The 27,138-nt window shown below is 41.5% G+C and overlaps 1 protein-coding gene across 4 annotated transcripts in view; it reads right to left on the reverse strand.

Annotated features, from left to right (window-relative positions):
• C13H10orf143 (chromosome 13 C10orf143 homolog) overlaps nt 1-24,565 on the reverse strand; it is a 58,568-nt gene extending 34,003 nt beyond the window's left edge. For 2 of the 4 annotated variants that reach the window (XR_013161812.1, XM_077126420.1), the window contains exons 1-3: nt 23,806-24,565; nt 1,499-1,663; nt 1,339-1,401 (exon numbers count right to left, since the gene is read on the reverse strand). Coding sequence is in view for 3 of the 4 variants with exons in the window: in XM_077126420.1 (XP_076982535.1) it covers nt 1,339-1,401; nt 1,499-1,663; nt 23,806-23,874 (297 nt within the window). In the remaining variant the exon portion in view is untranslated. The remainder of the gene's footprint in view (nt 1-1,338; nt 1,402-1,498; nt 1,664-23,805) is intronic. The other 2 variants (XM_077126419.1, XM_077126421.1) reach the window with 2 other exon arrangements.
• Nucleotides 24,566-27,138: the final 2,573 nt, after the last annotated feature.

Here is a 27,138-nt window from a genome sequence, read left to right on the forward strand (position 1 = left end):
AGAAATATTCAACCCCATCCCACCCCCAAATTCCTGGTTTCTATGGAATTTAAATACATTCTATTTATTACAATATTAAGATTCCAAATTTAAAAAAAAAACATGAATTACAGTGGTTATCAAAGACATATTATTTGTTCTAAGAGTAAGTTCAGAATTAAAAACAAGCATATTACAATGCCAATGTATCCTTAACGATATTCTGCCTTTGCTGGTTTGAAAATGTTATGTACCCCAGAAAAGTCATGCTCTCTTAATCCTCATTCAACATTGTTTAGGTGGAACACTTTGATTAGATTGTTTCCATGGAGATATAATCCATCTAATTGTGTAAGGAACCTTTTGATTAGGTAGAACTGTGACTAACCATTTCAGGTGTGTCTTGATTACTTTACTGGAGTCCTTTAAAAGGGGAAACATTTTGGAGAGAGCTCAGAGCCACCGAGTCAACAGGAGACCCAGACACCTGGAGATGCAGGGCCCAGCAGATGTCACCAGGTGCTTTCCCATGAGATGCTAAGCAAGGGCAGAACCTGGAGAGAGCCCAGGAAAGCCAAGAGAAGCCAAGAGATAACACCCAGCCCTGAAGAAGCCAAGTGAGGAACCCCACGGGAAACAGAAGCTGAAAGCAATGGAGCCCAGGAGCAGGGGACCAGCAGACGCCAGCCAGGTGCTTCCCAACTGACAGACAGGATCCAAATGGCATCAGCCTTTCTTGAGGGAAGGTAACCTGTGTCGGTGCCTTAATTTGGACACTTTCATGGCCTTAGAACTGTAAACTGACAACTTGATAAACTTCCTTTGTAAAAGCTGTTCCATTTCTGGTATATTGCATTCCAGCAGCTTTAACAAACTAATATGCTGTCCAACAGAGAAGGCTGACACTTTGACTCTTGTAGGCTTTCACCTCCCTTTATTCTGAACTAATGGTATGAATACCACATTTCTTCTTCTGAAATCTGTGGTTTATGTGAAATATGGGAAACGAGAGCAAAGCTTAAACAGGAAAATGGAAAAAAAATGTTGATTCTTATTTGAATGATTAAATGAGAAAGTTCGTTCTTTTCTTCAAGATGTCCTTAAATGATGCTCTGTTTTAACCAAATTGAGTGGCCTGTTTTCTTCACTAAACTCTGCTTTTTAGAAAGAGTTTTAAAAATATTTGAAGTTTTCCCCAGGCAGAACGCTAAGGAGAGCTTAAATTGATCTGCACTTTTTCATGTGCGCTCCTCATTCCTTAGAGGCGCGATGGCTATTTCTCTTAACTTTGTTTTATGGACCTAATATTTAAGAACCCGCCAGTCTGCTAAGTCACAGCAAGGCGGCGCACACACTCACAGACTCCCCCGCAGCACATCGTGGGCAAGGCCGGGCAGGGCTCCTTCCACTGTCCTGCGGGATCTAGTTAACAAATCACAGCCACAGATGTATCAGACAGACGGTCATCCACGGTTCTGTTACAATACTGAAATGGGCTCAAGCGAGTGCAGGAACGTACCCCCATGCTCTGCCTCCTGCAGCCACGCTCGGGACCGAGGTCGGCGGGGGGCCCCCTGGGCTGAGGCTCCGGCTCCTCCGCGCTCCAGGACCCCGAGGTGGGGGTGCTGACCTGGGTGCAGCTGCCGTCGGGGGCAGTGGCTTCTAGCCTCCTGCACGCTCGCTTCTGAAACACAAAAGCTCACCTTAGACAGCTCAGAAAACACACAACACTCGAATTTAATTTGCTTTCTGAAACTTCAACTGCAAATACAGACCCCTGTGGCACTGGAAAACTTTTTAGGATGTTTGAGGAGATGACTTTTAAACTTTACCTTTTCAGGAAGAACAAAACCATCAATTAAAATTAACCTCATTATTTCTAGCTTTATCTGCTATTTACTTAGCCTGACAGATTTTAAACAGTCATTTTAAACAACTGCGGCTGAAACTCTTGTAATAAACTCTTGTGACTGGTTTAACGATACTGAAAACATACAAAACCGGTTAACTGTAGTCGAGATAGTAGTTACAAACCTCAACACATCCTGCTTAAGTATCAAGTTACACTTTCTTAATTCAAAATGAAAAATTCACCTGTGAAAAGGTCTTTGTCTTACCGACACTGAAGAACAAATTAATTTCATTTACCTCAAAAATTCCCCACAGAGTCCATCCTGCTGACCTTGGGGAAAGTGAGAAATTCTTTTTTAGGTCCACATGAACTAAAGAAGATACATTTACAACACAATCCAATGTCCTCTCCAACCTCTACGCCTGTGTGTGTGGAGGGTGAACAAAGCAGCGCTTTTACTGCAAGCTTCAGAGCAGAAGGACCTTTGTCAACTGTCGCCCAAGCCCCCTCCTCCCCTGCCCCTGACACCCAGACCCCCATCTCCAGAACCCTGGGGCCAGATGCTCAAGCCTCGGAAATAACTTTTCTGGGGAAGAAAAAAAGGACAGAGGGCGGGGTGAGGGGACATGTCTTTGAAAACTGGGTAGTAAAGATAAAAGGATGGAAGAGGGAAACATCGAGGTCTTACAAGCCAAGAGACTGGGAGGGACCCCCGCCACCACCAGAGCTGAGCGCCTGCCGTACAGCCTGGGCTCTGCTGTGCAGACAGAGCAGCTCCGCACTAGACCAGGAATCCCTACAACACAGACAAGCAGAGAACCAAAACCCTCAATACCACAAAACCGAACTGAGGAAGCGCAATAAGTTCATACAAAGCTATTTCAAATGGCACATATCAAAGGAGGAAAATCTCCTCGTGAAAAATAACCGGGCTCAGGGGCAGAGTTCTCACCTGCCATACCGTAAACCCAGGTTCGATTCCTGGTGCCTGCTCATGTGAAAAAAAACCATGAAATAAAAGAAAACCGTAATTCAACACTCCAAACAAACATAATTAAATACATTCAAATAAGCATTTGAGGATATGAAAAACCACCGTGAATCAGAAATTTTAAAATAAATAAATAAAACCAGGAATGGACAAAAAAAAATAGGGAAATGAGAGCTGAATTAACTCAGGAGAGTAAAAGAAGAAAAAGACAACATTACCTCTCAGAAATGAAGAAAAATAAGGTACCAAAGGAGAAGAGACTCAAGTGAAAACTGAACACATGGTACTGATAAAAGGCAGGAACATGAGAATGAAAATGACATTTTTAAAAAAGAAGCAAAAAAGGTAAATAAGAGAGAAAGCAATGGAAAAGGAAGACAGACAAAGAAGAAATAATGTTTATATAATCAAAGCCCCTGAAGAGGAAAAATAAAGCAATGGATAAAGCTGATATTAAAACTATAATCCAAGAAAACTTTCCAGAAACAGAAAAAGGTCTGGGTCTTAAACTGAAAGGTCTCACTAGATACTTGGGAAAATTAACTCACATCAACTCTGAGGCATATCCTAGTAAAGCCTTTAGATTTCAAAGACAAATATCCCATAATGATCAACTCTGAGACACCTCCTAGCAAAACCACTAGATTCCAAAGATAAAGATAAAATCCTCAAGGATCAAGTAATTTTTAAGAGCAAAGGAACTGGTTCAGACTTTTCTAAACCAACAGATAAGTAAGGCAGCAATGGGCAACATTTTTTTAAAAGCTTAATAAAAGGAAGTATGAACCAAGAACTGTAAATCCAGTCAAGTTGTCCTTTCAAATATGAAGACCACAGACAAACAATTTTCAACATAAAAGAATTTAAGGAATTCTACACCCATCAGCCCTTTTTGAGGATTCTATGTGAGAAAAAGCTTCATCCAACCAAGTGACAACTGGGAAAACTCTAGCAAAAGGACTTATGGTAAATATTTTTCAATATTTAGATGTACATCTAAGACTACAGCAAAGGTGGGGATGAGGCTGAAAGCCCAGTGCACAAATACTACATATCAAAAAAAGTGAGAGGTCACATATATTCAGGAGTTGTAACTGTTATTTCTAAATTCTGAGGTAATGAGCTGTTTGTATATAACCTGGTTGACTCCAGAAGCTTTGGGTATTTATGTGACACCTGAGACTCACAGTTAGAGCTCTGGAGCTATAAACCTCAGGAGCACCTCACAGAGGAACTATTTAAAAAGTTGAAAAGGGGATGAGACTTCATTTAGAGACGTGAAGGAAGCTGATCTTGATAGAACTGAGGTTGAGAAGAATACAGGGTAAAGAGTGAAATCGTCCATATTTTAAAACTTCAACTTCTGTGTGAGACCAAGGGGAAAGATGTTTATTTGGTGCAAAATGTATACTTTGGGTAGCACATTACCTAATTTAATGTGTATGATCAGTTTAGTTGGACACCATAAGCACACGGAATCTTGAATAGGGTGTGAGATTTTGTTGGTTTATCCAGGTTAGTGTGATGCCCTGTTATATCCCAGAGTAATTTGGGCAGCTAATAAAGTATTTGCAAAGTCCCCTTGGGGGAATGGGAGAAAGGAGGAAATATTCAACCTCCCCCCATTTGGAGAATTTTTGATATTCTCTCAAGCAGTGGGGACAACTAAATCAATAGGCCAAGCCTTCCATCTTGGGGTTCACTCCTATGAAATTTATTCCTGCAAAGGATAGGTTAAGCTTACTTAAAATTATGCCTAAGAGTCACCCCCAGAGAACCTCTTTTGTTGCTTAAATGTGGCCTCTCTCTCTAAGCCAACTTGGCAAGTGAATTCACTGCCCTCCCCACTACGTGTGGGGGGGGGGTGTAAATCTCCCTGGCAACATGGAACAGAAATCCCAGGATGAGCCGGGACCCAGCGAAAGCCTTCTTGACCAAAAGGGGGAAGAGAGAAATGAGACAAAATAAAGTTTCAGTGGCTGAGAGATTTCCAACAGAGTCAAGAGGCTATCCTGGAGGTTACTGTTATACATTACACAGATATCCCTATTTCGTTGATGGTGTATTGGAGTGGCTGGAAGGAAGTACATGAAACTGTTGAGCTGTGTTCCAGTAGCCTTGATTCTTGAAGACAATCATATAACTATATAGCTTTTCCAATGTGACTGTGTGATTGTGAAAAAAACGTGTGTTCACTGCTCCTTTTATCCAGGGTATGATGGAAATACTAGTGATCAATGAGAGGGAGGGATAAGAGGTATGGGATGTATGGGTTTTTTCTTTTTATTTCTTTTTATGGAGTGATACAAATGTTCTAAAAAATGATCATGGTGATGAATACACAACTATGTGATGATATTGTGAGCCACTGATTTACACAATGAATGGAAGTTATGGACTGCATGTGTGTGAAGATACGTCAATAAAAATATTTTTAAAAAGAGATAAACATTTTTTTTTAAAAAGTGGGAGGTAAAGAGAGAACGGCAGAGAAAAATTTGAACTGTTTAGTTCATTATGTAGAACAAAGGTGAGTATTTAAAGGATATAGGGAAAAAATGATAAATCAGACAATAAAGGGTTGAAAAATAAAACCAGGCATTAAAACTGGGTTAAATAAAAAGGTAATTACTAGATCAAAAAATACCTTTCAAAATCCAAAAAAAAAATTCCCAATAAAAGAGCAAAGACTATCCATCTCATAGAAAAAGAAACATAGCAAATAAAACAAAATACACATTGCCCCAGTCTGAAAGGATTATTATGTACCCTAGAAAAGCCATGTTTTAATCCTGACCCAATCTTGTGGGATCAGGCATTTCTTTTAATCCTGATTCAATAATGTAGATTGGAATCTTTTGATTAGATTGTCTCCATGGAGATGTGACACACCCAATTGTGGGTATTAATTTTTGATTAGATGGAGATGTGACTCCACCCATTCCAGGGGGGTCTTGATTAGTTTACTGGAATCCTTTAAAAGAGGAAACATTTTGGAGAAACAACAGAAGCCTCAGAGCTGACAGAAACTTTACAGCAGCGCTGGCACATAGGCCAACATGTGGAGAACAGAGACACAGATGTTTGGAGAAGCCTGGAGCCCAGCAGATGTCATGAGTAATACCTACTGAAGATACATAACACACCTTTTAAGCTAGCAATTGTACCTCTAGGAATCAACACAGAAGATACACCTCCAGTAATGTGAAAGTACATTTGCCCAAGATTGTTCTCTGCAGCATTGTCTGAATTGTGAGATATTGGAAACAACTTAATTGCCCATACTTAGGAGAGTGCATAAACAAACTATGGCGCATCCATACAGTGGGAGTCCACACAGCTGCAAAAAGGAGAAAGAGCTCTATGGGCTAGTCTGGAGTGATTTGATAGTCTTTTTTTTAATATTTTTATTGACAAAACATAACAACATACAAACACGAATATTTTTAACATATGAACATTCCATTCTTGGTATATAATCAATGACTCACAATGTCACCACATAGTTGTATATTTATCACCATTTCTTAGAACAATTCGCATCACAAGATATACTCTTAATTGAAAAAAAATTAAGAAGTGCAAAAACGCATCTAGAATGCACTACAGTTTGTGTAAGAAAGGGGACACAAGAAAATCTACCTGTACCTGAGTGTTTGTTCATTTGTGCAAGGAAATACAGAAAGAAAATATCAGAAACTAAAGAGACTGGTTTCCTACAGAGGGTGGGTGGGACAGGGGTGGAAGGAAGGGGGGACAGTAAGGGAAGAGGGAGCAATACTCTGTATACTGTTTGGTACAGTTTCAAGTCTTAGAAAGGTCTTACCCACAAACAAAAAATAAACAATAATTAAAATCAACCAGCATGTGGCAAGGTTGGGGGAGCAGGAGCTCCAAATGGAATACAAAATGAACCTAACCACCTGACTAATGTATTACAAATGAACATTAGCATACTGAAGGGGGTAAAGATGAAAAGAATGACCCTAAGTAGTTCCTTGGGGGTTCTTTGAGCTACCCTAAGTAATTGAATCTAATCCTGAGAAAATCTTGGTCAACCCAAACTGAACGACATTCTACAAAAGAATTGACTATACTCATTAAAAGTGTCAAAGTCATAAAAGACAAGGAAGACTGAGGACATACCAAGAATGGGAAGAAACAAAGGAGACACTACAGCCAAACGCAAAGTGGGATCCTGGATTGATTCTGGAACAGAAAAAGGACATCAGTAGAAAAAACACAGGGTCCAAATAAGGTCTGTGGCTTTGTTAATAATATTGCACCAACATTAATTTCCTGGTTTGCTAACTGTTCTACGATTATGTAAACTGTTAACAGGGAGAGAAGCTGGGTGATGGGCATACTTGAATTCTCAATATCATTTTTTGGTAACCTTTCTGTAAATCTAAGACTATTTCAAAAGTTTAAAATATTTAATTCAAAAAGAAAATCTCGTCCCTATAGTAGCACACTGCTAGAAATACTGGGTTAGGTCAACTTGCTTTCCTATAATTTCAACCCATCGATTCTAATCTTTCCCTTTTGAGCAACATAAAATAAACAGGGTCCCTCCAGAGGTCTGAAGACAGCTACTGCCATGCACCCTCGAGGCCTCTTTTCTCCCACCAGACATTCCAAGCACCCTCCCATCCTGTTTCTGAGGTGCGTCCAATGCTTCCTATCCCAGACGCCCCTGCCCAGGGTGTTTCTAAATTGCCAATATCCCTTTTAAAATGAACCGTGCTAAAGGCTTCAAGTGTCACCTGCCCCCTGAGCATGGGGCAGGCCCTCCCCAGGCCAGGCAGCCCCTGCGTCTGCGCAGAAGTCCATGTACATTTACCTGCACGAGCCCATCACACGGCGGCCCATGGGGTCTGCAGGGCCCCCCAACCCCAGCTCCTCCACAGGCAGCAATAACCTCCAGGCTCTGGCACTTACTAAGTATTCTTCTTCTTAATCTAACTGTAGCTGTTTCATGTATCCTCATTAAGTTTAACTTGATTTTAAAGTAGTGTTGTAGCTTGCCAAAACACATCTGACCTATTTTATTCTGCCCTGTATCATCTCCACGGCTTTTGCAAATAACGTGGCCTTCCACGTGTTTACTCCAGTGAAGAAAACCTGGGAGAAGAGAAGACCAGGGGCCGGGACCCGGGTGTCCGGAAGCTGCTCCCCTTCAAGCTGGGAGCAGCGAGATGGGTCAGAACTGGCCGGCTGGCACCGGTCAGTCCCCTGGACTAAAGGGGAAATGTGAAGGAGATGCGCAGCATCCCTCGTCATCCCCTCCCCAGGCCTCCAGCCTCACTCTGTCCTGTAACATCATGATCAGCTCCGGCGCCACAGCGCGGTTTCCTTTTCTGAACGCCACGGGACTTACCAGAAAGGAGAGCCAGGGGGCTTATGTGAATACAACCCAGAACTTCCTTTCTGCGTGGAGTTTTAAACACTCTGGAACCACACTCTAAACCATTCCTGGGGGCTCTGGCACCGTCCGAAACACCAAGGTCAGCAAGCTTCCCTGACCCTCCGGGAGGAGCCGAGAGCCCTTGGGCTGCTACGGGTGGAGCTGGCAGGCACAGCAGGGCTTCTGTTCGGAGGCCGCTAGCCAGCTGAGTGCATTAAATTATTCATATTTTCTGTTATTTACTGAGGATTATGGAGCGCTGACCACAACGGATATTGATCGGCACGTCCACTTGGCAAATAGTCCAGTTACCATGGATTGCCCTGGACCAAAATGAAACTGCAGAGCATTTAGCTCCAGGACTGCTAACGCTAAATGGCTCAGTCTCTTTTTCTCCCTTCTAGAGAGGCTCTGTCAGCCTTCATGAGAGCAGATGAAGATTTACCACCCAACTAAAAAGACACTTGGCACCATATAAACAAAATTAAAATCCTGAGTATTTACAAAGACCCCATTACTTAACCATAATTGAAGAAGATCAATCAAACTGCAACCTACTAGAGAACAGTTGAAACAGGAACATGGTTGAGAAAGAGAAGACATCTGATAAGATGCACAAATTAAAATATAAAATTTACAGTGTGCCGGGCAGTGCAACGGTGGCTCGGTGGCAGAATTCTCGCCTGCGATGCCGGAGACCTGGGTTTGATTCCTGGAGCTTGTCCATGCCAAAATAAAAGAAAATTATACACATATACATATATAGTATGTCACCTCAATGAGATAAACCAAAAGGGTTAGTGCACATCTTGGCCAGACAAGCTGCTCTCCACGAGGGGTGCCAGGGCCCCTTGGTGACATGGACTTTTTCCTTTATTGAAAGTGACGGGACACAAGTCAGCTTAACAGGCGGTGTGGAGGGGAGGAATGGAGTGCTAGAGGCTTACTGCTTCGCCATAAAGCAAATCCCAGGCCTCAGGTTCTACGATGAGAGTTGGCCCCTGTGGAAATGGGACACGGGGTGAGCCGTGGGAGCAGGGCTCGGGGTGCACCGCACAGGCTGAGGGGAGGCATGCGCCCCGGGCCAGCCCTGCTTCTGGCCGAACCAAGGGGCACCAGGCTAACGCCAGGAATCCACTTCTCCTCCACCCACTCGAAAAAAAGCAAAGAACAGAGGAAAAAAAACGCCAACTTCTCTGAACTCTCTAACCCCAAAGCACTGTCTAATCTCTTTAACCAAGAGATTAAGAGATTAATAAAGGCAAGAGAGTGGCACATTCTTAAAACTTAAGCACCCTGGGTAACAGTTCAGCATATATGCTACAAACTAGAACACCAATGTAAGGCAATACAACTCAGTAACATGCAATTAATGGTAAATCCACAGTAAAACAACCTAATTTTTTCTCTTCTTCTGAAGGTATTTTGACCATTTTTATTGAGCTTTATCCTGAAGGTTATTTGTACTATAAATGTGCGATGGTGGTTATTCAGGTCCTAGCTATCAGAAACAGTTGATAAGTGAGGTTTTTTACGTTTAGTTTGGTTTTAGTTCAACCACAATAAAGAAAGTTTATTTTTGCTGGAGTAGATGATAGAAACGGCCGTCAGACCTAAGCTTAGAAAAGTTAATGCCGGACGGAGCAGTGAGAGCCTGTGGAACGGCATTTAGAAAGCACAGTTTCTATCAAGCAAAGATTCCTTCCCAATGGATTTTCATTTGGAAAATGACCTTGTGCTTCTGCGAGGTTTGCTTTCTACAGCACAGTGAATCTGGTACAGTGTCAGCGGGAGAAAGGGGAGAGGCTAGAACTCAGCTTTTGTACTAACCAGGCGCACTATGGTTTCAGCCGCATCACTGTGGATGGAGGCTGGGATGTACCAGCACAGCGACCACCTTTCCCGGGACCCACAGATATACCCTGTGCTCAGGACCAGATGTGTCTACCTGGTGGGATAAAATCCAATCCCCCAGTAGAGGAGGACTGCCGGGACCCTCCCCTCCTGTCCCAAACACATGGAAACATTCAATGGAGACAGAAAGATAACTATGAGCATTCCTTACGGCATCCAGCACACACCCTGGTAGTATTTCTGTCTCTGGAGCAGAGGGAACGGGATTCCTCCACTACGGCACACACACATAGACACATGTACACACACATACCACGAGGGAGGGGAATAACATCTCCCTGCACAGGCCATGACTGAGACCCACCAGTATGGGGAAACCACACCCCCTAGTGAAAGTGACGTTGCTCCAGCTCTTCTCTATGTGAACAAAGCACAGCTCCGCTCAGCACTGGGTGACTGTGCTTCTCTCGGCAACCCTGACACCTGCAAACCATGGGGTGGGTTGGCGTCCCAAGGACTGGGTTTCTGGTGGCAGGCATTAGCACACCCCTGCCAGCCTCCATGTGGTGAATCTCCATCCCAGGAAGTGGGAATAGTCTCTCTGTTTTTGATCAACAGTGATACTCCACTTTATCCAGCGGTGACCATTTATTTAAAGACTCCTCAACTTACTAGCATGAGATTTCAAACCATTCTATTGACCAAATCTAGCCCAGCAAAGAGAAGGAACTGATAAGGTGATGAGTGGATAAGAATGCAACTTAATACAAGGAGAGCAAGTTATCTAGAGGAAGACACCAGAAAACAGCAAAGAAAAAACACTCTTTTACTTCCAGCTTAAAAAACAGATGAGTGCATACACTGTACTTGCTGTAGATGAATTTTAGGCTTGCAAGGTTTACCACATTTTCACTCAAAACTTAGGATCTTAAGGAAGCAATAATACAAACGTACTTACAAAAGGGGGAACCTAATAAATGATCCTTACAATAATAAATACTGCAGTTTCCAATGTTTCCATATTTATTTCATTATATTCCTAGGACACAGGATGGGGAGGGAGTTTTATTCCCATCTTGCAGATGAGGAAAATGATGTCCAAAAACCTTCACCCACTTGCCTGAGCTCTGCATACTGGAAATGGCAGGGCCGAGTCTACTTACAATCTAGTTGGAGAGACAAGACTGAAAAATAAAATTAATGGAGCTAACCTAAAAACTAAGCAATATATGAAAAAGAGAACTTACATTTCCTAATGTCAAAATGTACTAAAAAGCTAAAGTAATCAAGACAGTGTGGTACTGGCATTAAAATAGACATATAGGCCAATGGAATAGAATCGAAAGTCTGGAAATAAACTCTTAATGTTTATGGTCAATTGATTTTCAGCAAGGACACCAAAACAACCCAAAGAAAGGATGGCTTTTACAAGAAACAGTTCTGTGACAACTGAATATCCATACAGAAAAAAGATAGCTTAGATTCTCCCCACATACCTCAGACACAAATGAGCTCAAAATGGCTCATAGACTATAAGCTAAAACTATGAAGCTGTTAGAAGAGAAGAGGAGAAAAATCTTTTTTACCTTGGGTTAGGCAAAATTTTCTTAGATAGTATTCCAAACATACGATCCATAAAAGAAAAAATGATAAATTGGATGTCATCAATATTAAAGGGTTTGTGCTTCAAAAGACACCATTAATAAAGTAAAAAGACAAGCTAGATTTTTTGAGAAAATATTTATGCCTCACATGCCTGATAAATAAAATGTATCCACAATATATAAAGGAATCTTAAAACTCAATAATAAAAAACAACACTATTTAAAATAGGCAAAGTCTATGAAGGGATAATTCTCCAAAGAAGATAAACAAATGGTCAAAAAGCACATGAAAAGATGCTCAACATCTTCAGTCACTAGAGAAATGCAAATTAAAACCCTAATGAGATATCACTTCATATGCACTAGAATCAAAAAGGCAATAACAAGTACTGGCAAGGATGTGGACAAAGTAGAATCCTCTTAAATTGTTAGTGGAAATGCAAAATAGTGCTACTACTTTGGAAAGCAGTTTGGTAATTTCTTAAAAAGGTACACTGACCATATGACAGCTATTCTAATGCTAGGTTAGGTATCTTTCCAAGAAAAAATGAAAACATAAAGCCACATAATGAACTAGATGTGAATTTTCTGAATTTTTAGCATTATTCATTGGGCCAAAAAGAAAGAAACTGAAAGTCCATAAACTGGTAAATGATAAACAAAATGTGGCATTGCCATGTGATGGAATATTACTTAGCAATTAAAAGGAGGAAGCTATTGATATATACATCACCATGCATGAACCTCAAAAACATTATACTAAATGAAAGAAACCAGCTGTACAAGATCAATACACAATACACATGATTCCATTTATAAGAGATGCCCAGAAAAAGCCAATCTATAGAGAGACAGGAAGTATTAGTGGTTGCCTGGGGCTTGGGGGAGGGGGGAAGTGAATGCAAATAGGCACAGCGATCTTTTTTATTTAAAATGTTCTATAATTGGATGGTGATGATGAATGCACAACTCTAAATTTGCTAAAAATTATTGAATTGTGAACTGAAAAATAAAAAACCAAAACAACGTGGTCTGATGATAAGTATAAGAAGGAAAAGTTTAAAAAGAGAAGAGCTACAAAGATGGTAATGAAGGGTAATAAAGCGCCATAATGATGGGCATTATTACCCATTAATTATAGTTATTATAGTTAATATAGAATTATAGTTTTCCCTAAATAAAGGATACTTTGAAAATACCAACAATTTCATGCATTAGTGTAACCCTCCCTTCATTTCTTTCCAGCTTAACACACACTCTTCTTTACATGTCAATTGACCATAAAGTATTTGCTGACTAACTACCAATTGCCCTGCAGGTTTCATGATACTTTATAACTAAAAACAACAAGCCAAGTCACAGTCCTTCCAGGGCCACTATTAAACACAAAAGATATATGTAAGCGGTATGTCCAACCACTGAAAACTACCTCCTTGCTGACCCTAACTTCATTTTGATTTTTCTGTATTAAAGAAATCTGCCAAAAGTCAGAAAGGGTTGTGGCCATGTGCAGCTGTTAGTGTGAAAATTTGTATTGGAGGTGTAAGAAAAAGATGAATATTATTGATAAGTATCTATCATCTAGATGGAAAAGTGCCTGAATACACTTAAACTTAATGGATAGATGGTATAAAGTAGCTCAAGAAACTACTTCCAAAATTTAAAGATGGCTAAGAGAATTAAATAACTTGCTTCTTGAAGAGTGGGCTATAATTACTTAGAAAAAGAATGACCACAGAAAAGCAAAACGAAAGGGTTCTGTGAGGGGGCGCTTCATCAGCTAGCATTCATTAGGTTCTCACAGTGGGATCACATCAGCAGATGAGCTATAAAACCCACCTCCAGCCGGGTGAGACAAGCAAATTTAACTTTGAATCTTCTTCCTTTATAAGTTAGACCCCTTAGGGTTACTTGAAAGGAGTTAAAGCCATCAATATATTTAAGTGGTTTTGCTGACAAGGATTACTAGCTTTAGTAGATAATTTTTCAAGCGTTAGCAATGTTAGTTCTAAAAACTATCCACAGAGCAGAGTAGATTTAAAATATCCTCAGGCCCCTATTTTTGGAGTAGCTATTCACTATATCAAGAATTGGTAAAAATGGCAGATTGGAATTTTACATTTCTCATATCTAAGTATCTATGGTTGTACAAAAAAAATTCCAAAAAATACGTATCTATGTACATTCCAGATTACAACTGACAATTACCTGCCCTTTTCAAAGGCTCAGGCTTCAGTGTGACCTGTGTGTGGGTGTAAAGGAAAGGAAAAGCATGAGCGCCAAAGAATGCACCAGACTACTGGCATCTGCAAAAGACCCCTCAGAGGTGGCCAGGGCCACTTATGGCTGACAAACTCTATACAGAAAATGCTTACCTGGTTAGTGGTTTTAGCCAGGAGGCAATTTGCTGCTGCTATGTACAACCTATAGGAGCTTTTCTCTAACACGATCTTAAAAATACTCTAAATCAAAACATAGTACATGCACAAACAACGAAGAAGTAGATAAATGGGACCTCCCCCAAATCGAACACTTTAGTGCATCAAAAGCCTCTGTCGTGAAAGTGAAAGGACAACCTACTCAATAGGAAAAATTATTTGGAAACAACATATTTGATAAGGTTTTAATATCCAGAATATACCAAGAAATCCTACAACTCAAGAATAAAAATACAAACAGCCCAGTTAAAAAACAGGCATGAACAGACATTTCTCCAAAGAGGTTATACAAATGGCTAAAAAGCACGTGATAAGATGCTCAACAACACAAGGTATTAGGGAAATGGAAACAAAACCACAATAAGATACCATTTAATGAGATACCATTTCGCGCCCACTAGAATGGCTACTATTAAAAATAATAGAAATTTAAAAGTGTTGGAGAGGATGTGGAGAAATAGAAACACTCATTCATTGCCAGTGAGAATGTAAAATAGTGCAGTCACTGTGAAAGACAGTTCGGCAGCTCTTCAGAAAGCTAAGTATAGAATTACGATATGACCCGGCAGTCCTGCTACTAGGTGTATACTCAAAACCGAAAGTAGGAACTCACATGGATATTTCCACACCAATTCTCACAACGGTACTATTCACAATCGCCAAAAGAGGGGAGCAACCAAGGGCCCATCAACTGATGAATGGATAAATAAAATGTAGTATATTCAAACAATGGAATATTATTCATCCATAAAAAGGAATGAAGTCCTGATTCATGCGACAACGTGGATGAATGTTGAAGACACTATGCAGAGTGAAATCAGCCAGACATAAGAGGACAAATATTGTGTGATTTCACTGATATGAAGTAAATATTATCAAATTCACTAAGATTATAGGTTACCAGGGATAGACTGGGGTTAGAGAAGAGGGAGTAGAGGCTTAGTTTGTAGAGACTTTCTAGTTATTGTAAAGGCTTGGAGATGGATGGTAGTGATGGTAGCACATTATTGTGAGTATAATTAACAGCACCAAATCATACAGGCGAATGTGATTAAAAGGGGAAACCTTAGGTCATATATGTTAATTAAATAAAAATTAAAAGATAAAACATAAGGCTGCATAATACAGTGGCCTTTACTGTGGATAAGATGGACTACAGTTAACAGTACAAAAGAAGTATATGAATTATAACAAATGAATGACATTAATACAAGATGTTAATAATAGAGTAGTATATGGGGAAAATTTACTTAAACTACGGAGAATAGTTAATAATATTATTTCAATAATCTTCCATCAATTGTAACAAAAGTAACTACTGTTAAAAAAAGTACACTTACAAAAAAGTGTTAAAATAAGTTGTAACAAAGTTCCCACACCAAGGCAAGGTGCTAGTGGTGGGGCAGTGGAGAGGAATCCTGTATTATATGCATGATTGTTCAGCAAACCCACAGCTTCTATTAAAAAAAAAAATTAAACATCATAGAAAGCATTTAAAATTAATATTCTGGAAGTTTTTAGGGGCTCCCTCAAACATAATTTTATTGGTTTCATGGTATGTGTTTCAATTTCTTTTTAAACTTTGGATCAAACTGTATTATCCAACTTTCTCTTCTATCCAAGATGGAGTAAAAGTGATCACACTTACCCTTTTGCATGAAAACAACAAAAAAGCAGTACAAGTATAGGAAATAATGGAAACCATAACAATGACTATTAAGCAACAAAGGACAGCATCCCCTGAGACTGGGACACAAATGAAGTGAGCCCCACAGTTGCCTTATCTTTCTGTCTTAAGAGCTTGCAGGCTGCGGCACAGAGAGGGAAACCCAGGCAGAGCCTGGTGCACTCTCTGGGTTGAAAGACGAAAGCTGAGAGAATGCAGAGACCAAGGTGGTTAGAGTTCACAGAGCAGAGTACTGGAGAGAAGAGAGTAGTAGCACACACAGAATGTGAAGATCTGCATATACTGATCAGATTAGTACAAATGTGAGGAAACTATACAAGCCCAGGGAGAGAACAACTCTAAAGGATTAGAAATATCAGCACTTGGTACCTACATCAAGGAACACTGCCTCATCTTACCAGCAGAACTCGAGAACGCCATGATCCATGGGGCAGGGTAGGGAGAAGAGTCGTGCCTCAGCAGTAAAGAAACACTGGCCCTAGACTGGGGACTTCTCTGGTCCTACCTAATGGATTCTGAAATCAAGACTCAAAAGACTCAAACTGTTTCCAAGTAACTTAACTGTGCCCCAGAACAAAGCTCCAGAATATTTATAAGAATAAAAAAATACCCAGCACCCTATTAGGTAAAATTCACAATGTCTGGCATTCATTCAAAACTTACTAGGTACACAAAGAAGCAGAAAAGCAAAATCCATACTGAAGAGAACAATCAATCAACTGAAACTGATTTAGAACTGACACAGATGTTGTAACTAGCAGAGAAGGACCTTACAACACTTATTATAACTGTATTCCATATGTTCAAAATGTTAAATAGACACATGGGAGTAATAAAACAAAAGTATATCATATGTTAAGAGCTGAAAACAACAATGCCAAAGATGAAAAATGTACTGCATGGGATTGAAAAATTAGATATGGCAGAAGACAAGATCAGTGAACTTGAAAGCACAGCAATAGAAACTATCCAAAATAAAATGTAGAAAGAAGAAAAAGATTCAAAAAAAGAGAGAACAAAGCATCAGTAAGCTGTGGGACAACTTCAGCAACTTATTAGATATATAATTGCAGTGCCCAGGGTGGGAGGAGGAGAGAGGGAAAGGGTGAGAAAAAATACTTGAAGATACAATGGCTGAAAAATGTCCAAATTTGCTAATTTATTATAAACCCACAGATCCAAGCGGCTCATTGAACCTCAAGTACAAAAAAAATGAAGAAAACCACATCAAAGTATATCAGGATCAAATTGCTCAAAGCCTATGATAAAGAGGAAATTTAAGAAATATCCAGAGACAAAAGACACATTACATATAGAGGATCAAAAATAAAGATGATGCAGATTTCTAGATGGAAACAATTTGAACAAGAAGACATCTTTAATGTACTGAAAGAAAAAACTGTCAATTTAGAATTCTTTAACCAGTGAAAAGATTTTTTCAAAAGAGAATGAAACAAAGAATTTTTCAGATATACAAAAGTTGAAAAAGTTTATCACCAGCATACCTGCACTATAAGAAATGCTAAAGGCAATCCTGCAGAGAGGGGAAAAAAAAAAAAGGTACTGGACAGACATAGGGATTTACACTAAAGAATGAATAGAATCAGAAATAGTAACTATATGAGTAAATATATAAGACTATTATTACTGAAATCTCTTCATATCTTCAAAAGATACTTGGCTGTTTAAACAAAAATAGTCAAATATAATATGGGGCTTATGACATATAAAAGCAAAACAGACAGTAACAACTGCACAAAAGTTGGGAGAAGAGAAATGGAAGTATACTATTGTCAGGTTCTTATAAATGAAGTAGTATAATATCACCTAAAGGTAAGAAAAATATATATATATACATATAGAAGAAAGACACTAAATCTTAAAGCAAACAACAGAGTTGTAGCTAAAAAATCAACATAGGAAATAACATGGAATCATCAGAAAAATTCCACAAATCCAAAAGAAGGGAGAAAAAGCAGAAAAATAAAATTAAGGGCAAACAGAAAACAAATAGCAAGATGAAAGATTCAAACACAATAATATCTATAATCACATTAAATACAAACAGACTAAACACCCCAATGAAAAGGCAGAGATTGTCATAATGAATTAAAAAAGATAAACAAGTCCCAACAATAGACCTCCTATAACAAACTCATTTTAAGTATAGAGATAAAAATAAATTAAAGTAAAAGGATGTAAAAAGATACACTAAGCCACAACTAGTGAAAAGAAAGCTGGAGAGGTTATATGAATAAATCAGACAAAGTAGATTTCAGAGCAAAGATTATTACAGGGTTAAAAAAAATTGATTCCCTAATGATAAAAGAAACAACTCATCAAGAGGACATAAAATTCCTTAATGTTCAGGTACCTATGACAGTTTGAAGCTATTATATACCCCAGAAAAGGTCACATTCTTTTAATCCATTCCAATGGGTACAGATCTATTGTGGGTGGGACATTTTGATTAAGTTGTTTCAACTGAGATATGATCCATCTCATTTAAGGTGCATCTTAATCCACCTACTGGAGTCCTTTATAAGAGGATAAAGGACACACAGAAGCGAAGAAATGAAATTAAGAGAAGTTCATGGAAAAAAGCCCTGGAGAAGCTACAAGAGGAGCCACAGAAAATGGAGAGGAAGCCACTAAAGCCAGTGGCTGTAACCAACGAAATCCAGGAGAGAAGGACCATCAAACACTGGCCATGTGCCTTCCCATGTGACAGAGGTGTCCCAGATGCCAGCAGCCTGTCTTCAGAGAACAGGTATCATATTGTTGTTGCCTTAGGCCATTTTCACAGCCTAAGAACTATAATTTGTAAGTTGTTAAATTCCATTGTAAGCCAACCCATTTCTTGTATATTGCATTCCAGCAGCTTTAGCAAATCAAAACAGTACCTAAGAACAGAGCTTCAAAATACATGAAGCAAAAACAGAACTACAAGGAAAATTAGACAAACCCACAATTGTTGTCAAAGATTTCTATACTCTCTCACAAAAAGTGATAGATCATGAAGGAAGAAAATCAGAAGGATAGAGAATATTTCAACAAAACCAGCAACCAACTTGATTTAATTGCTATTTATAGAATACTTTACCCAGCAACAGCAGTGCACAAATTTATCAAGATCATCCATCTTGTGGACCACAATAAAAGTCTCAGTAAACTTAAAAGGATTCAAGTCATGCAAAGTATGTCTTCTGAGCACAATGGAATTAGGTTACAAATCAATAACAGAAGGCTCTCAAATGAAGTAATACACTTCTAAACAACAAATGGATCAAAGAAGAAAACAAAGGGAAAATTATGAAGTATTTTGAACAGAATAAACAGTAAAACAATAAAAATAAAACATACCAAAGTATGGACTAGTACAGCGTTTTGGGGAAAAGGTATAGTACTAAATACTAAATTCCTATATTAGAAAAAAAAGAAAGGTCTCAAAACAATGACCTATCTCATCTTAAGAAACAAGGGGAAAAAAAAGAGCAAATGAACTGAAGTAAGTAAAAGAAAGGAAATAATAAAGATTAGAATGAAAATCGATAAGATAGTAAATAGAAAAGCAATAGGAAAAAATCAATGAGATCTGGAAAGACACCCCATATTCATGATCAGATGAGCTAATACTGCTAAGATGGCAATACACCCCAAATTAACTTACAGATTCAACACAATCTTCAACAAAATCCCAGCTGATTTTTTTTTAATTGTTAATTTGATCCTAAAATTCATACGGAAATTCAAAGAATTCAAAATAGTTAAAATAACCTTGAAAAAGGATAAAGTTGGAGGACTCAAATTTCCAGATTTCAAAACCTACTACAAAGCTACAGTAATCAAGACAGTGCAGTGGTACTAGCATAAGAGCAAATGTAGAGCTCAATGGAAGAAAAAGTACAGTCTAGATAAAAATCTTTCATGTTTATGGTCAGTTGATTTTTAACAAGAGTGTCAGAGCAATTAAATGGGAGAAAAAATAGTATGCTCAACAAATAATGCTGGGACAACTGGATAGCCACATACAGAAGAATGCAGTTGTATCCCTACCTCACATCATATACAAATATAAATTCAAAATGGCTCAAAGACCTAAGGGTAAGAGCTTAAACTGTAAAACTCATAGATGAGAACACAGGGGTATACCTTCCTAACACTGGATTTTGAAATGGTTTCTTAGAGATGACACCAAAAGTACAAGCCAAGAAAAGATATGCTAGATAGTATCAAAATTAAAAATTTTTGCATTTCAAAGGAGACCATGAAGGAAAAAGACAACCTAAAGAATGGAAGAAAATATCTGCACATCATATATCTGATAAAGGTGTGATACCCAAACTACATAAAGAAGCCCTACAACTGAACAACATAAAGACAGAGTACCCAAATTAAAAATGGAGAAAAGACCCAAATAGACATTTCTCCAAATGAGATGATCCCCTAAAAACAAAAGATGATCAAAATCGTCTGTCATTAGGAAAATGCAAATCAAAACTACCATAGGATACTACTTCACACTCGCTAGGTTAGCTATAATCAAAAAGAAAACAGAAAGTAAGTGTTGATAAAGCTATAGAGAAAGTGGAACACTCACACACTGCTGGTGGGAATCTAAACTAGCACTCTGGAAAACATTCTGGCTATTAAATATACAGTTGCCATATGATCCAGCAATTCCATTTCTAGGTTATCTACCCAAGAGAAATGAAACCATTATGTCCACTGAAAAATTTATACATAGATGTTCATAGAAGCATTAATTATAACGGCCAAAAAGCCAAATTGTACTTACACTTGTGTAGCCTATTCTGTCACTTATCCTTCTATAACAGTATTAAAAATAGAATTTCTTCTGAGGTGATGAAAAAGTTCTGGTGATGGATGGTGATGACGGCAGAACAATGTAGACAAATTAATGCCACTGAACTGAAAACTTGAAAATGGCTCAATGTAAAATTTTATGTTATATATGTTACCACAATAATATCTTAAATAAATGAGAGAAACATGATAAACAGAAAACCTGTAATACCCACTAAATTAATGTATCCTTGCATTTGATTTCTAAATGACAGTGACAAAGAATGGCAAGAAATTACAAGAGAAAATATGGCCACTTTTCCCTAGGATTGAAAACCTAGGAAAAAAGATCTCAGACCAACCTAGGTGACACCACAAAAAATATTAACTAGGTTTTCAAGCCAAGGTATCTCAGTGTTGCTCTGTCCAGAGAGAGCTTGCTCTTTCAGAGCTATTTGGGCAGGAAAGTCTTAGCAGAGAACCTTTAGGTGTTCTGAAGTTTAATTCTGAAACATATGTGTGTGCTGAGTGTGGTGGGCAGAGGGTCTTACAGTGAAAACAGCCAGGGACTGAGTGTCCATCAGCTGGAGAGGAGATCTAACCACGTCTTTCACCATTTTTCTCATCCATCACCGAATCTCCAGTGACTTAAACACTGCTGGCCACACAAGGGTGCAAAGCAAAAAAAAGGTCTGCTCAAAGGAAATGATAAATGCTACCACATGAAACTGCCACACGTGTCACCACACTAGCTAACCTTACAGCAAGGAAACTGACAATGACTTGGACACCCAGCCCTTAAGAAGCTGAGCTTGGGTCTGACTCTGTGTGGGATCCCAGGCAGCTATATTTCCTAAAATCTCCACTGGCGGTTTTAACTGCCAGGCAGGGTGTGAAGCCACCAGATACAAACGGATGCAGGAAACTTCCCAAGCAACCAAACTCTGGGTACATGTGTGAGACAGAGACGGCAGAGGACAGAGAAAAAGAAACTTAGGGAAAGAACTTGGGTACTTTATTGAACTCAATCTGGCTTATTAGATCAAAGACTAGGACACAAGACAGTATAAACAAGAACTTTATCAAGTTAAGAGGCAATACACACCACGGCAATAACGATACCCAACTCATTATTCTTTGGTAACAGTCAGGAAGTACTGCAGCCTCGCTTAATTTCAGCAATCCCAATTTGAAAGGCCATTCAAGGTTTCTTTCTGATCTTCCTGATCAATAATGTCCTCTAGCTCCCCGTACCTGACAGCACCTGGCACCTTAGGTTTCATCATTTCATGATGGCCAATTTAAGACATCATTGTGAAGCCTTCTGTTTTATTCCCACCAGGCCCACATAGGGAGCTACAGCGTGCAGGAAAAGGAGAGGGCAGGTCTGGAGTCAGGCAGCTGGGGCTTAACACCCACTTCCACTACTTCCCAGCTGTGAGGCCTTGGGTCTGCTGACTAATTTTTCTGTACCTCAGCTTCCTTGCATGAAACACGTAATATGGGAATAAGAATAGGTCACTGTGGAAATTGGATAAATCCACACAAAGCCCTTAAAATAGTGCCTGACACATAGTAATCATTCAATGATTAGCAGCATCTGCCAATGTCTCAGAGACAAATTAAACTCAGTGGGCCTAACTGGAACTCTTCATTTTCTCCCACCAACTGTTCCTTTCCAATATTTTCTTCCCAATAAATGGCACAGCTGCCCACCCAAGTCAAGTGACAAGGCAGGGGCCATCCTGGACTCTGCCCTTTACCCCCGACCTTTCCCAAATATGCAGCTGAGTCTCTCTACTCACCCTCTAACAGCCCTCCAAAGTCTCTATCCCCTACTGCCTCATCTGTATACCAGCACAGCTTCCAGCCCTGCCTCCCTCCCGCATCCCCACCACTAGCTCCCTTTCTTAGTCCAGAGACCAAGCTCTTAAAATGTGCATGTGATTCCATCACCCTACGTCCCACAGTCTGGGATGTAAGCACTGCACTGAGCCAGACTTGACCATGCAGATGAGGACAGTACCCACAGGACAGCAGGGTCAGAAGGGGAAGGCATCTGGATCCCTGCATGTCCCTGAGTTACCCCCACTGGCAAACACTGCTCTATGCTCGTGGATCAAATTCCCTCTGGTTTGAGCCACTCACTCTCGTTTGAGGTCTCAAGGCAGAACCGTGGTCTGTGCCTTCCTACAGTAATAACTGGTGGCTGGAAGAGGGGTGCAGCTGTGAAAGCATTATATGTGGCACTGGCTTAGTAGCCAGGCAGAGGTGGTGAGGAAACAGATATGGCAGGGTAGAAAACTGGTGACTCTTGTTGTACCAGTTTGGTACATGTGAAAAAATAACGTTGCCGGCAATAAGTTTGAAGACATTCTGTGCTTATCAAGCTTGTAGCTCTAGAAGAAACAGTAAGAAAAAGTTCACATGTTGGGTATGTTGGCTGATGGTTGCTACCCTTAGCCAGGAACCACCAAATAAATGAGGTCCTTCTGCAAGCAGAGGTGGAAGATAACTCAGTTCTGTTCAAAGTGGCTGGCCTCGTTTAAGTTCCCCTAAAAGGCTAAGCTCCTCCTCGCCTCCTCTGCCCTTCTTCCACTGCTCACCCCTGGTCAAGAGTCACTCTCAGGCTTTGCTCACCCGCCCCCAATCTTGATTCGGTGTCTCCTGTGATCGTCTCACCCCGTTCGTCTCCGCTACAGCTCTCAACACAAGTCACACCGGCACGCCCACTCCGGATTCATTTGCTGACCACCCTACCGTACCCCAACACCTGGCCCAGGGCCCGGCACTAGTCGACGCTCAGCAGGTACTTGTCAGGAGGTAATGACTCAATGACACCAAAGAAGCAGAAAGCCGGAGACCACATGATGTCCTGACGGGCATCCGAGCTCGTGCAAGCAGTGCAGGTGAGGATTTCAAGCAGCCAGGCCGTCGGGGAAGCAGCGCCCGGCTCCCGGGTCAATGCGCAGGCGCGCGCGGCCGGGCAGGAGGGAGGGGCCGTGGCGCGGACCCGCTCCCTGAGGCCCCACCCCCAAGGCCCCTTCCCGCAAGCGAGAGGGCGAAGGGCGCCAGCCTTTACCGCCCGGCCTCCTCACAGGCACGGCCGCGCCGGGAGTCGGGGCCCACAGAAGCCCGCCCAGGGCGCCCGCCTTCCCACTCGTAACGCCAGGGCCTGGGAACTCACCGCATCCCCCGGAATCTGCAGCTCCTCCGCCCTTCGCCTTCGCCAGCGGCCCAAAACTAGCGTGTCCATGCGGCCTCAAGCCCGCGTCGGTGCCCCCCGTCATCCCAGCTCCGCAGGCGCGCCCCGCCCCTCGCCCCGCCTGCCTCGCCCACACCATTCCCCACGTGTTCGCAGAGAGCCAATAAGAGCCGGGGGTGGCGCCGCGAGGAACTCGTGGAATGCTCCAAGGCGAGAGTCCCAGGCTGGAGAAGAAGAGTCTTGCTGGGATAAGGGCACGGTGCGGGCAGCTGTTTGCACTGCGCCATTGCATCGCGGTGGCCTGCCTCTTCCTGGCACACGGGCTCGGCCGTGGGGCTCCGAAGCACCTATTCTCTTAGCTTCCCCGCAAGCTCCGATTACACTTGGGATGGCTGGAGCAATGCCCGCCTCCTCTCTTTTGTGATTGGTCTCTTGTCCTTGTCTGCGATTGCTGTTACTGGATGGCTGATAGATGGCGCAGCGCCCGATCAGCAAGGGTGTGCCCGAGGCTTTCTGGGAATTGTAGTCCCGGGACGGCCGCCTCCCATCCAAGCACCTTGGGCGTCCGGACGGTTCCGGGGCGCCTTGGGTCTGGTGCACAGGTTCTGTTTTGATGGCTTCTCATTCCGAAGCCTCGAAGCACCCCACTTCCCCGCGTAGTCGCGGAAAGTCCGCATCGCCGCGCAGAGCCCCGGGGCCGTGGGCCAGACGGAAGGGCCGTTGGAGACCACGAGAGGCGCGCGCCCGGGAGACGCTGGCCGCGGAGGCAGGCCCAGGGCGTGGTCGTCGCCGTCCGCACCGCTGCACTGGCGGCGCAGTGCTCCGTCGGGGTTTGGAAATACAGGCGGAATGTGAGCAGCCTGCAAGTCCTCAAAAGATTTGCCTCGTGATAAATAGCCTGCGCCCGGCATCAAACCTGGCCAAGTCGACCCTCCGACAGAGCAAGCAGCTAAGCCCGCACCGTCTGACCCCTACCTCGCATTTCTCCTTAACATGCCCAGTGCTGCGCTGAACACTGCTGCACCGGCGGCCGGGATTAGGTTAGGCAACTCGCCCGCGGTTATAGCTGCTGGTTGAGCTCTAGCACCCCTCCTGTCTGCGTGACTACAGAGCTTCTGCGCTTTTTTAATGAATCCGAATTTTGATGACTAAAATTGGTGTTAGCTAGTCTTTTGCCAGTGGTTGGCTGCAGTGGGAATGTAGCCTAGTTGTAGCGTGCCAAGGCAGATCTGTTGGGGGTAAGCTCTGGGAAAGGTTTTCCTTCCTTATGAAAAGAAGGCTGGATGGGGGAGGGGGCGGGCCTGCTCGCCTTCCTGCTGTTACTGTCTAAGTTAGTTTCCTGGAGCTGCTGCAGCATCTTATCAGCATGAGAGAACCTGGTGGGCGATCTAGTGGAAAAATAGAAAGCACCTAGGCTGGGGGAAAACGTGAGCTCCTGAACCAACCGAGAATTGTCAGTCTCCAAACTTCTTGTGTGTCTGTTATTTAAGCCGCTGTGAGTTTGTCATTCTGCTGCAATTGAAGGCGCGTTTTGTAAACTCTGTTCTTAAGCATTACAGTGAGAGACATGAAACCTTACTCAGTTGGGATCCCTGCTACGTGATCTTCAACAAACTAAGTAGCTTTTCTATCTCATTTTCCTCTTTTATAAAAGGTAATAATGAAGACCTCATGGGATATTATGAGAATCAAACAAGTTACTTAGATAAAAGTACCCAGAACAATGCCTGGCACAAAGTAAGTACTTAGTAAATGTGCCACTACTACAAGGACTCATACAGCTACTAATGAATGGTTCATAATTCCTTCTCTAAAACCATTGGGACCAGCAGCCAACCACGATGGTGGCATAAGGCACTTGAAGGTGCCATCCCCTCACAGAATCTTTGAACAACTAGGAAAAAAACTGGCAGAGCCATCTTCCTCAAAACTCCAGAATACAGTTAAAATATTGCAGTAAGTGGGCAAGGGCTGAGTCAGAAAAATGCAGCTTTAAAAATGATAAGTAAAACTTGTGGTGCCCGCCCCACCCCCTGAACAGCACAGAGTGGAGCCAGCTTGCGTGCCCATTGTGGGTCCCTGGCCCTGTTCCAGAGAGAGGAGAGTAACCCCTATGCATGCACTGCCGTGCCTATATGTCAGTGCCAATCTATGAGGTCATCTTGGGCCCACCCACCCAGAACTTGCACTGCAGGCAAGAATAGCTTACAGACAGCTAAAGCAGCATAAGAAACAAGTCAAAGTGGCCTGGGCCAAAAGCTTACCTGCTTTGAGACATGCAATAGAGTACCCAGGTGGGGAGGAAGGGGAGTCTGTCTCATAGGGCATACAGGAGGCATTGGAATTCCTGTAAAGGGGAATTCCTAGGGTCATAAGTGAGCACAAGCTCAGGACAAGACAGAGAGCCCTGCATGCACCTCCCATTCGCCTCAGGCTGATTTCCTTGATGGGAGAACAAAACAATGAAGGAGAACATCAGCCAAAGTACATAATGTGTATGTAGGGGGTAGTCCTAATAAGAATGCTCATCTGTCACCAGAATCCATAGAGACAAGAAGACTGTGGGATGAAATATTTAACTACCAAAAGAAAACAGTTGCCACCAAGAATTTTATAGTTGGTGAGATCAAGAGAGAGATTGACGTTCGCAAATAAACAAAAGCTGAAGGAGTTTATCACCACTAGACCTGCCCTACAAACACTGCAAAAGGGAATTCTTCAGACTGAAAGGAAAGGATGCTAGACAGTGAATCAAAGTGACATAAAGAAATAAAGATATCCAGTAAAGGTAACCATATAGATGATTTAAGATGCCACTTAAATTGTATTATACTTTTTTTGGTAACACTTTTTTACTTCTTATAGGTTCTAAAAAAGCAAATGCATAAAATAATGATCAATCAGAGGTTTTGGACATATAAAGTTTATAAAGTCTAATTTGTAAGAAGTACAACACAAAGGGTGTGGGGGAGAACGATGGGTATTGTTCTACTTTGCCAGCTGCTGGAATGCAATATACCAGAAACAGAATGGCTTTTAAAAAGGGGGATTTATTAAGTTGCTAGTTTACAGTTCTAAGGCCATGAAAATGTCCCAATTAAAGCAAGCCTATAAAAATGTCCAAATTAAGGCACCAACGAGAGGTTACCTTCACTCAAGAAAGGCCGATGAAGTCCAGGATTCTCTCTCAACTGGAAAGGCACGTGGTAAACATGGTGACATCTGCTAGCTTCCTCTCCAGGCTTCTTGTTTCATGAAGCTTCCCTGGGGACGTTTTCCTTCATCTCCAAAGGCTCTGGCTGCGTCAAAAACTGT

The sequence above is a fragment of the Tamandua tetradactyla genome, chromosome 13, assembly GCF_023851605.1.
Source record: "Tamandua tetradactyla isolate mTamTet1 chromosome 13, mTamTet1.pri, whole genome shotgun sequence".
Classification (NCBI taxonomy): Eukaryota; Metazoa; Chordata; class Mammalia; order Pilosa; family Myrmecophagidae; genus Tamandua; species Tamandua tetradactyla.